Source organism: Chrysemys picta, chromosome 24 (assembly GCF_011386835.1).
Source record: "Chrysemys picta bellii isolate R12L10 chromosome 24, ASM1138683v2, whole genome shotgun sequence".
NCBI classification, from domain to species: Eukaryota; Metazoa; Chordata; order Testudines; family Emydidae; genus Chrysemys; species Chrysemys picta.
This window is the reverse complement of record NC_088814.1, coordinates 3,962,122-3,973,853: the sequence shown is the minus strand read 5'-3', so window position 1 is coordinate 3,973,853 and position 11,732 is coordinate 3,962,122. Positions and strand designations below refer to the sequence as shown.

The following is an 11,732-nucleotide window of genomic DNA, read 5'->3' as shown; positions in this document are numbered from 1 at the left end:
CTCCGACCGCAGCTCTTGGTTAAGCGCGAGGGGCAGGAACCCATCTCTGGCTTGTGGCTCCAGCACGAGGCGCTTTGCCCGCTCGTGCCCCAGCGATGACCGCCCACCTCCTGTAACACAGACGAAGGCAGCCGCTGTGAAACGGCTCCAGCTCCCGTCCTTCCCCCCCGCCCAGGGTGTGTCCAGCTGCTCAGAGCCAGCTGGACGCTGGCCAATCCTTCAGCACGTCTCCCTGCACACACCCACCTGGGGAGCCTGGGAGCATAAAGACAGGTGCCAGGAGCTGCCTCTCCGGACAACAGCCGCCTGACAGCGCCCCTGGCTCAGATCTGGGGACTTTCCTGTCCAGCCTCACGCCCTCACCATGCTGTTCTGGCACAGTCAGCCCGAGCACTACTGGCCGGGGCCAGGGGAGATGTACCCCTGCTCCGGCGGCAATCTGCTCAGGTAAGTGGCTTTTTCGCATCCCCCAAATGGCTCCCCCGCCCTCGCTACCGTTGTGCCTCAGTTTCCCCCTTCTGTAAACCAGGAATATCAATTTTTGCTTGGGCTTGGAGATCCTGGCCTGTTATTACAGCGGCGGTGCTAGCGGAAGGGGTACGTGTGTGAGAAATGGACGGCAGGGGAGGAGAGGGGATTGTCCCATTTCAGTGCCCTCTGTATGTGAGAGAGGCCCTTCAGTGGGTGTTTGGGAAAGACCCAGGCCCTTCTCTTTGTGTGTCTGACGAAGCAGTTCACAGGCTCTGGCCGGGAGAAAGGCATTTGGTTTTGGTCTGTCCCCCCAAGCATGAAGGACCTTTCTGGCTGGCTCGTGATGACGATGGATTGCCAAGGTCTGCCCAAGCTGTGTCACCTGTGATCAACACACACCATGGGGAGACATGGCTGGTTTGATTGGCAGAGGGGCTGAGAGCCACCCATGGCTGGCCACGGAGCTCTTGAACCCCCCCGGCCAGCAGGCCCTTGGCAGGGACTGAATGTGGGGCCCCCTCTGCTGCTGGTGCTAGCACGCCAGGCTGGCAGCACCCCCCCCAATAAACCTCTACCCTCCGTTCAGCCACGAGCTGGCAGACGAGCTCCCTGGGGGTAATGCTGGCGCCTTCCCAAGTGCTCGCAACCAGCCCTGGGAGGCAGGGACTAGAGCCGGAACAGCCCCCACCGGGCTCCAGCCACCTCGCCGGAGTCAGGGCAGGATCCTTCCCACTTGTATTTCCTCCTGTGCTGTCCGGTCTAGATGTCCCGAGGGCCAACGGGCTTCCACCCCCTAGAGATGATTCCAGGGTCAGGGGCATTTTCTTGCCACGCGGAGGAAATATTCCCTCCCCTTCCTCCTAACCCTAAGTAATCCCTGGGGGCCCACACCCCTTCAGGGCTAAGCACCACCAGATGGGTCAGGCTAATGCTTCTGAGGGGAAACTGAGGCTCGGGAGAGGGGGAGTGATGTGTCCAGGTCCCAGTGGTAGGACCTGGGCTGAGACTGGCTCGCAGGCCTATGCTCAGGACACTAGGGGCTGGGGAGGAAGTGTGATAGGAGAATTATACTCCCCCCCCCACATGCTGGGAAGGCTGCGGGGAGGGGGAGCGCCCAGGGGAAGCCGCCCCCACCGCCGTGTGCTCTGCCCTGCCGCAGGGAGTCCCTGGCGCTGCCTTTCCTGAAGCAGGAGGAGCAGAACAACATCTCCACGTCGGCCGAGCTGCACTGCCCGGCCTTCCAGTACGTGCTCTGCACCCCCACCTCGCCCGCCATCAAACAGCACGAGGAGACCCTCACCTACCTCAACCAAGGTGAGCCGTGCCCTGGGCGGGGGGGGGTCATGCTGTGATCTCATCGGCTCCCCCCCAGCCACGCCGGAGAGGGTAAGCCCAGGGGCTAGCAGTGCTCCAGCTGCCCGCAGCGGGGGGCAGAGAACACCTCCTGGGGCCCCCCTGCCCACAGGTCCCCGGGTCTCACACCCAGTCTCTTTCAGGCCAGTCCTACGAGATCCGGCTGCTGTGCAACCCCAAACTGGGCGACTTTTCCGAGTGCCGGAAGCTGCTGAAGGTGAGGGGGGGCAGAGAATGGGGGCTGAGCGGTTCGTGCTCAGGCCACGACCCCTGCTGCGTGACGTGACCTCTCCCTCCCCGGCTGGCGTGGCTCCATCGCCCATCTGCTCCTGGCCACGGAGCCTGGCCCCTGACAGCGCCTGACGCCCCTCTCTCCCGCAGAGCGTGGCCAGGGTGGTGTTTCATGACCGGCGCCTGCAGTACACGGAGCACCAGCAGCTGGAGGGATGGAGGTGGAACCGCCCCGGCGACCGCATCCTGGACATTGGTGAGTCTGGCTGCCCCCGGGAGCAGCCTGGCTGTGCCCAAGGGAGACGGGGTCCACACCCCTAATCTCTGTCTCACACACTGAGCACGGTGCCCCTCGCTCCTGGCATCTGCAGCCCAGCCAGGGCGTAGCTAGCATCCCATCCATGTGGGCCAGGAAGCCCCCAAGAGCAGCGCAGCCTCCGATGTGGGTGAAGCAAGGAGGGCAGGGGTCCCTGGGTCAGAGCCGAGAGGAACCAGGACCAGACGCTAGGCCCCGCACGGAGGAGACTCTGGGGGCAGGAGGAATCCGAGGTGGGCCTCTGTGCTAAGCCAGGCTGGGCATGAGCCTATCCCTTTGCCCTCCCACCTCCATCGCGGTCCTGGCACCCCAGAAATGCCATCCCAGCCCTGGCAAGCAGCTGAGAGTTCTGGGGGAACCCCAGGCTCCCCCTTGCTGGGTCTGGCCCAGCTCCACCAGCCCATGTGGAGGCGGTGGGGGAAGGAAGCAGAGGATGAGAACAGAGGGCTGGGAACCAGGCTGAAGGAACTGGGGGCACTGGGGAGCTGTGATTCAATTCAGCGCTGCAGACACTGGGAGCTGGGCCCCTTGTGGAGATTTGGGCCCATAAAGTGCTTCGAGCACAGGACAGGGAGCCCGGACTCCAGGGTCCTCTTCTCACCTTTGGGAGGAAGCCTGGTTCAGTAGTCAGAGCTGGCATTGGGACTGCTGGGTCCTAGCCCCCACTTGAGGACCTTGGGCAGGACATTCTCTCAGCCTCGCTGTCGCTAGGGGGAGAACAGCTCCCCGCCCCCAGGGCTGGGAAGCTGAATTCGCTATGGCATAGGAGGGCTTTGTGATCCGGTTTCATGGGAGGGGTGAGAGCTCCGAGAAGGTAGCCAGCAGCGGCTCACGGACACCGGATCCTTCGGCCCCTTCTGTTCCACGTGGGCTCCTCCGTCGTGCCCATCCCTGTGGTGTTTGGGCACCTGCGGCCCTGCATACGCGTCTCCCTGGCTCCGGTCCTGCCTGATCCCTCTGTGCCCTGCTTGCAGACATCCCCCTGTCTGTCGGGGTGCTGGAGCCGCACATCCACCCCACCCTGCTGAACACGGTGGAGTTCCTCTGGGACCCCACCAAGAGGACGTCCGTCTTCGTGCAGGTCAGAGCCTGGGTGGAGCACGGGGAGGGTGGAGGGACAGAGCACCGACGGGGGGGCGGGGGGATCCAGGGGGCCACTCTCACCCCTTCCCTCCCGGCAGGTGCACTGCATCAGCACCGAATTCACGCTGCGCAAGAACGGGGGTGAGAAGGGCGTCCCCTTCCGCATCCAGATCGACACCTACAAGGCCAACGAGAAGGGCGAGCACGTGGATCACCTGCACTCGGCCAGCTGCCTCATCAAAGTGTTCAAGGTGCCAGTACCGCCCTGACCCTGCCCGGGCATGGACCTGGGCCCCCTCTCTGGCTTCCCCTAACGTCCCCTGCTGCCTGGGCTGGGGGGAGGCCGGGCGGAAGCAGCATTAAAGCAGAGATGGTCATGGTAACAGTCCTCCAGGGCAGGGGCCTGGCACCCTGGGATCAAGCCGGGGGCATGGAACCCAGGAGTCCGACGCGCCATCCTCTGATACAGCCACTAGATGGCCCAGCCATCCCCTGGGTCCACGGCCTCGCAGTCAAGAAGAGAACCCTGGAGTCCTGCCCCGCTGTCCCCTGTTCTAGCCACTAAACGCTGCTCCCTCCTCTCCGTCACTGGCGCGCAGGGTACTGCTCCGGCTCTGCCTCCCACGGCCAGGTCTGAGCTTCCACAAGACAGGGAGCAGTACAGGCCTCAGCTCTCCCACGCTCCCCCCGACTTCTGTCTTGGGGGTCAACTCTGTCTCCACCCCTCAGCTTGGCAGGCTGGTGCAGGTGTCTGTCAGGAGGCCCAGCAGAGAAGCTGGGGGGGGGGTGCTCCAGGGCTAGAAGACACCAGAGGGGTGCTAGCACCCCCTTTCAGAGATTTATATTTTGCCATCACCACCACATGGGAGGCAGTGTGGTCCAGTGGTTAAGACCCCAGAGTGGGACTCAGCACGCTAGGGATTTATTCCCAGCTCTGACCCTGACCTGCTGGGTGACTGCCCCGCTCTGCCTCAGTTTCCCCATCACCAAAATGGGGATAATAGTACTAAGATCCTTTGCGAAGATCGATGGCTGCAAAGAGGTAGAGGATGCTGGGGACTTTCAGAGGAACCTATCCTGCTGGCCCAGCCTGGGGGAGGGTCCCTCTGCCGATACAATGGGGTCTGCACTTCCTGGGGCCAGTTGGAATTGGGGGAATTTGATTTTTCAGCCCAAGGGAGCAGACAGGAAACAAAAAACTGACCGGGAGAAAATCGAGAAACAGTCACCGCAGGAGCGAGAAAAATACCAGCCTTCCTATGAGAGCACGGTGCTGGCAGAGGTGGGTTTGGGGCGGGCGTGGGGCAACCTCACAGCACCAGGGGCAACTGAGAGGGGCACGAGCCTGCTGGCATTGAGTTTCTAGCCGTACCTTGGGTGTGGCAGTACAGCGTTCCTGGGTAGGGCAGAGCTGGGTGGGCCTTGACTTGTCAAGGGGCAGGATCGGTGCCATGCTCTGAACGGGGCAGCAAGATAACCAGGACTCCGTCCTAATAGCGAACCCCAGAGGTGCGTCCCCTGGCTGGGAAGTGGGCACTTGTCTAACCCCACAACACAGACAGGGAGGTGCGTGTGTGGGTGTGGGGAGGATGGTGACTAGGTCCCCACCTCCACCCCAGAGGTGGCTGCATTAAGGGGGGTGCTGTGCGCAAAGCACAGCACTGCTCGAGAAGTGGAAACTACCTAATCCTCTCCCCTCTGCTTCCAGTGTGCCCCCTGGCCAGAAGCCTCCAGCAGCCCCCACAGCCCCCCGGCCACCCCCGGACTCCCCTCTCCTCACGCCTTCAAACTGCTGACCCCTGAAAGGTAAGCTGGAGAGACCCCCTGCTCTGATCCCCCCCCCCACTTGTAGCCCCCCCTTCCCTCCTGCGCTGCCTGCTGCAGGATAACTGTCTCCCTTCTCCCTGGCAGGGGTTGTTCCTCGCCCAGCTGCCCCTCAGACAGCCCAGCAGAGAGCACGGCCGAGGTAAGAGCCTGCCTGGCGCTCCCCTTTCCTCACTCTGCCACCCCCACCCTACGCCATGGCCAGCTGCCCTCTGGGGGCAGGAGGGGACCTTGGCATTGCATGTAACAGAGGAACCATCATTCTTTTCCCGGCAGGCGGGTGGAGGAACTGGAAGCACTTGCTAATCAAGCGAGTCTCTGCCTGCTGTGGGGTGGCTGTTAGTGCACGCATCTTGCCCATGAGCAAACTGAGGCAGAGAGAGATTAAGTGACTTGAGCCGATGCCCTGCAGCAAGGCTGGGGTAGAACCCAGCGCAGAACCCAGGAGTCCTGACTCCCATGGACCCCCCTCTAGCTTCCCTGGTCATACATCCCCTCCCAGAGCCCAGTGCAGAACCAAGGAGTCCTGACTCCCTGCTCTCGCTCTCACACCCCTGCCATTTGGGAACGGAACTCAGAGCCCTTGGCGCCTGTTCTAACCCCTGCGCCACACAGGGACCACCCCAGCCCCGCTACCGGAATAAGCCGCGGAGGTAACCAAGCTTCAGCCATCCGGGGCTGCACTGGGGTTGTTACTGAACCTGCCCGATACCTGGATGGCAAGAGATCCCACGCCCGGGTTGGGACACTGCAGCATTTAGTACTAGGACAAGGCCTGGGTGTCTGGGCCCAGCTGGGACAGACACTGAAGGCGTTCAGGTTCCCGGGGGTTACCAGCGTCACTCTGCACCTGGAGCTACGCCTGGCGGCTGTCTCCGCACAGGCGTCCAGCTAGCCCTCAGGGTCACTCCACCAGGTCCAGGGGAGCCGGGTGAGTGCTGGGCTGAGGCTTGCTGAGTACGTACAAAACTCATGATTGGGGTCTCAAGCCCACCTGTCACTCCAAACACTCCGCTCTCCATCCGTCTGTCCCAGGCTCTCAGTCCCTGTGCCTCCATCTTGGAAACCCAGCAGTGGCTGCACAAGAATCGCTTCTCCGGTTACTGCAGGATGTTGGCTAATTTCACAGGTGAGGCCGTCTCACTTCTTGAGCCCATGAAACTAGAGAGAAGGGCAGGGTGGATCCAACCTGCCCCAGAGCTGGGGGGCAGCGGTGGGATGCTGGGTTCTGGGCCAGGCTCACCCTTGCGTGGCTTTGTCCCTGTCCTAAGGGGATGCTCACAAGACAAATACATCTCTGTGCTCTGGAGAGGCGCCGAGACGCATGGATAAACTCCGGGTGGCTTGGACGACGGAGAGGTTGGGGAGGAGCAGTCTGTCCGTGCCTCTGGGGACCTACCGCTGTCACCACAGAACAGCAGCCTCCACTGACAAAGGGACGTGGGCCACGTGACCGGTACCAGCTCTGCAAGCTGGGCTCGGGCCTTGTCCGAAGAACCCAGCCGAGCCAGGGGCTGGAGGAGCAGCCTGCTCTCAACAGGTCCATGCTGCTGGAGTCATTAGTCTGGCACAGAGCTGGCTGCCTTCAGCCCCTGCTGACCTAACCCTCCTCTGCGGGGAGTCAGGGGAGGGTGTGAAACAGACAGGAGCCCTGCTCGGCTCAGTCCCACCCAGGGGGATGCTTTCCTTCCCCAGGGAGGGACCTGCGGCATGGCGGGTCCAGCCCCTGCCCGTGAACTGCTCCGTCCGGGGATGATCATGCCAACCCCATCTGTCTGTCTGTCTGTCTCCAGGAGCCGACCTGTTGAAGCTTTCCCGCAGTGACCTCATCCAGATCTGTGGAGCGGCTGATGGGATCCGGCTCTCCCATGCGCTGAAAGCCAGGTGTGAGGGGGGGGAACTTCACACTGCATCCTGGGCTGGCGGGAGGGGGAACACGGGGTCCCCTCCTGCAGTCCTCAGGCAGACCCAGAGCCCACTGATTTGCACTACAGTAGCAGCTAGCAGCCCCAGTCACGATCCAGGCTCCCACTGTGCTAGGCGCTGTACAAACAGAACAAAAGGCCGGTCTCTGCCCGAACGGCTTTATACTCTAAGCAATCGCTTTCCTGCAGGAAGTCACTGCTCTACCTCGTCTAGCAGTAGCTTAGAGGGAGGCTCCCTGTCTCCTTTGCACCTGGCTGGTGCCTGTCATGAGTCAGTAAGTTCTCAGTACCGTCCCAGGGGGTGGGATGTGGTGGCTATAGATAGCCCAGATTTAGGCCCCGATTTCAGGGAGGGACTAGTAACTTGGGGGGCTCCAATTCTCAGAAGGCAGGTGCTCAGCCCTTGGAAATCTTGGCCTCAGCCTCTAGGAGGAGGTGCAGTGGGTGGCTGGCCCTGCCCTGGCACAGCCGAGGGGACAGGACCGCAGAAGGGGCTAGTCTTGCGGCGCTAACCCCCGAGATGGGGCCAGGGCTCTGCTCCGATTGCAGCAGCCATGGAGCGATGGGTTCTCTGCACCGGCGGACAGTGGTGACCTGGTCACAAGCCCTGAGGTCTGCTGCTGCTGATCTCAGGAGACGAGACGGGGGAGTGTCATGAAGAGGCACAGCGAGCCCCTCTCCCAACCTGTGCAGGATTGTTCCCTCTTGCACCCCTGGGTTACTGCACCTTCCAGCTGCTCTCAGGCCACGGGCTCCTGCTATTGCAACCCCACAGTTCACCCCCATTCCCCAGCTGCTCCGATGCGTGGGGTCTCATCCCAGCCTCCTCCAGCTACTAGGCAATGCTATTGCTTTCCCCACCCCCCCAAATAGCCCAGCCGGGGCCCGGTTAGCTCTGTTCACACAGGAGCGTGTCCCACTCATGCAACCACGGTGCCTAGCAGGAGGTAAATACTTCACTCACACACACACACACACACGCGCACTCCCCCCAGCTGAGGCAGATCAATGCAAGTCTAAGGGGTTCATTACAAGCTTCTCTTCAGCTGCAGAGGTAGGGTAGGGAGGTGGGGTGTCCCTGAATTCCCATAGGCAGAGGAGGGAGGGGGTGTGCCAGGGACCCAGGAGATCTGGCTTCAGTTCCCAACTCTGCAAGACTCCCTACGCAGCCTCCAGTGAATCACAAGCCCTGTGCCTCAGTTTCCCCACCTGTAAAATTGGCATTGAGGTCTTGTGTGGAGGACACGTGCACACACGCATGCAGCACGTGATCGCTCCTGGGGCCCCTGGACACTAAGTACAATACACGTTACACGAGCATGGCTACAAGAACTACAGGTCGATAGGCCAGTCAACACCCTCTCCTCTCCCACAGGTGCATCCGCCCTCGGCTCACCCTGTACATGTCCAGGGAGCCCCAAGCCAACGGCAGAGACACCCCCGAGGACTCGCACCCAGGTAAAACAAGCAGCTACTCTTCACCGTGAATGCTCCCGAGGGCCAAGGCCAATGCTCCTTTGACCCTGGGCTGGGCACAGCAAGTCTTGGGCTTGGGAGAGATTCTGCACTGGACTCTAGCTCCGCATTTCTGGTGCACCCATCCGTGCAAAGCTGCCCCTGGCTACGTATCCGGCTCAGGGCTGGGGCCACAGTCCACTGAAGCCAATATAATGATGCTGGATGAAATCCACTAGGGCCTTTCCTATCAACTTTATGGGGAAGGGGCTAAGATACCCCCGTGATGGGCAACTGTAGGAAACCTTTAGCCAGACAGCTCTCCCTCAGCCCTGGCTCAAGCCCTTGGCTTGCAATCAAGCAGTGGCTGCCCTGCCTCAGGTCAGCAGCTTTCAGGGATCGGGGGCAGCTACAGAGGCTGCATCTGAATCCAAGCTTCCTCCTACTACCGGAGAGGCTGGAGCTGGGCCTGTGGGGTGGGTTTGTCGCCACTGTAGCTGCAGGTGGTCCGGGAGGTCCTTTCGTCGCCCGACAAAGCTCTTGGGGAGGGGAGGGAAATCCCGGCGCTGGCTCACTTCCTTTTTGGGGTTTTCTTTGGAAGCCCCGTATCAAGAGGTCTATCTGGAAGAACTCACGGCCACGGAACTGACCAATAAACTGGCAGAGATGCTCAGCCTCCCAGCCAACCAGATCCAGCAGGTTTCCAAGCAGGGCCCGACCGGGATTCACATCCTCATCAGTGACCTGGTAAGGGGGGGATCCAGTTTGGGAAACCGGCTCTTCCCGTCTCCCATTCCGTCCCCTCCCTTGCTTGGCAGAGCCCGCTTTTGCACTGGACTTTCCCATAAAAGATCAGCTGCTGTTGGTGAAGGGGTAGGACATCACATGGGCTGGGGGGGCAGGAGGATAAGGGGAGTCCCCCTTGCACGGGCCAGTACGTGCATGTCCCGCCTTGTGTGGCCTTGTGGATAGAGCATTGGTCTGGGACTCAGGAAAACTGGGTTCTAACCCCAGCTCTGCCACTGGTCAGCTGGATGACCTTGGCCAACTCACGTCCCCGCTCTGTGCCCCACTTTCCTGTAAGACGGGGAGAATGATGAAGATGGTGCTTTGAGATCTACCATTGAAAAGTGCTCTCTAAGAGCTGGGTATTATACAATCACGCCTGCACTCAGCAGGATGACCAAGCAACTGGTACCCACCCCAGCAATTCGCACCCCGCCTCTTAAAATCCTGCCAGAGCACCGCTGGAGAAGCAGCTGACTCACGCTGCAGCCTGCCCACGTTCTAAACCTTGTCTCTTTCCTCTCTGGGGCACCGCAGATGGTCAGGAACCTGCCAGATGAATCCTGTTTCGTAGCAGCTGTTACCAAAGGTAGACGGCTTCCATGGGAAAAGGAAAGGGTGGGGAAAACAAGCCTGCGAGGGGAAACTCCAGTCCACGGTTGTGATGGCCCTGGCTCATGACAGAATGGGGAAAATGACTCATATGAACATCGGTCATAAAAGAACAGGGAGAAAAAATAAACCCACACGAGGTGGGAAGGGGGCTTGGGGAGGTCTTTTTGAGAACACATTTTTGGAATCTACCTACTCTGATCCCCAAACACTAATTTATAAACACGCAGCTTCGTTGGGGGAGGAGAGAAGCAGCTAAGGAGGGGGGAAGGGCTACTGGGGGAAGCAGATGGCTACTACAAAACATACCGCCGGCTCTCCGCTAATACTGTATCTGCAGAGCTGCCCATGCAGGCCTAGCCGGGGATGGGGCAGGCTCCTTCATTCTCACAGGGCGACAGGATTTTGGGCTGTCCCAAAGCGCTGTCTTTAGTCCTCTCGAATGCACGGAGAAGCCCTCGCTCAAGCCGAAGAGGAGACATTAGGACTTCAGTTCCCGATCGGGAAAAGTGACGGGTGCGTGTGCCTTTGTCTCTCTCAGTGCAGGCTCCAGAAGGCTACCACTTAATTTTAAGATAGGCGCAGAGCGACCTAGGACAGTTCAGCGCAGAGAAGTGCAATGAGAGAAGCGATGCCAAATCACTGTCTGGACCCAAGGGAGATTCCCCCACAAAGCAGCTGGTGGCGAGGCCAACAGGAGGATTTCCCAGCGAGGCAGTCCCCTCCCAGTGCTGGAAAGAATCTAGGCAGCCCAGGGGCTGCATTTGTGAAATGGTCACGTGCCCCCTGGTTGAAGACATGCTCTGCTTTGTGTAGACTGCGGCACGTTATGTTTACACGGATGCTCCATGGTGGCTCTGTCCTACACGGCTAGTGGCCTCCTGCACACAAGGGCTCGGCCATAAGGAGTTCACCTCGAGGCTGTTGGTGCAAATCCAGCGTAAGTCAGTAATGATATTCGGTCCCCTGGAGGCCTCTATGTCAGGAGGTTAGTGGGGGAAATCTGTGGACAGAGGCCTTCTGGGCAGAATTCCCAAAGCACCCAACCCCCTTGGGAACCTTTGCAAATCCCTGCCTGCCGGGAAACCCCCTCCCCTCCTTTAAATTCTCCCCTTCACAGACCTGACTGGTAAGCAAAACCAAACCTCAGGCTGACGTAAGCAGGCTCCTTTAAATATTGTCTCCTCGGGCTTAATATTAACACTGAAAACCAACTGCCATTTTTAGAGTTCTATTTTTATGTGGATGTTGTATTGTCTAATCCGTTTTATATTAAAAGAATATCAGAGCTGAAGCTTCAGTCTATTACTGCCATCTGCTTCAGTTGGGGGAGGGAGGGCGCGTTAATGGGATTTCAAATCCCTCTCTGGATCATGGCACGGGGACACCGCTTCGGGATTAAACTAACCACTAGCAACTAGTTTGAGGGCAAAACGTGTGGGTGGGGACCAGGAGGAGTCCGGCCTGCTCAGACACAGGACTGGGCAGATGTGCACACATTTTTCACCGTACAAAGCCAGTGGAGTACGAAAGCTGAACGCTCCAAGCCCTGGCCCTGCATTTGGACCCACACAGGCAGAGCCTTGCACAGGCATGGAGCCCTAGTAGGACTGCCCCCATCCATACAACGGGAGAAGCAAGGATTAAGATTAACCTCCCACACAACCAATCTCTTG

General features: G+C 60.0%; 1 protein-coding gene across 1 annotated transcript; it reads left to right on the top strand.

Annotated features, from left to right (window-relative positions):
- Positions 1–281: 281 nt before the first annotated feature.
- On the top strand, positions 282–11,350 carry LOC101944047 (transcription factor CP2-like protein 1). Its single transcript, XM_005301821.4, has 15 exons — positions 282–447; positions 1,631–1,785; positions 1,968–2,041; positions 2,206–2,311; positions 3,346–3,452; positions 3,553–3,705; positions 4,626–4,736; positions 5,163–5,260; positions 5,366–5,420; positions 6,314–6,407; positions 7,072–7,162; positions 8,579–8,661; positions 9,260–9,405; positions 9,982–10,033; positions 10,598–11,350. Exons 1-15 carry the CDS (start codon positions 365–367, stop codon positions 10,633–10,635), a joined length of 1,446 nt encoding a protein of 481 aa, XP_005301878.1. The 5' UTR covers positions 282–364; the 3' UTR covers positions 10,636–11,350.
- Positions 11,351–11,732: the final 382 nt, after the last annotated feature.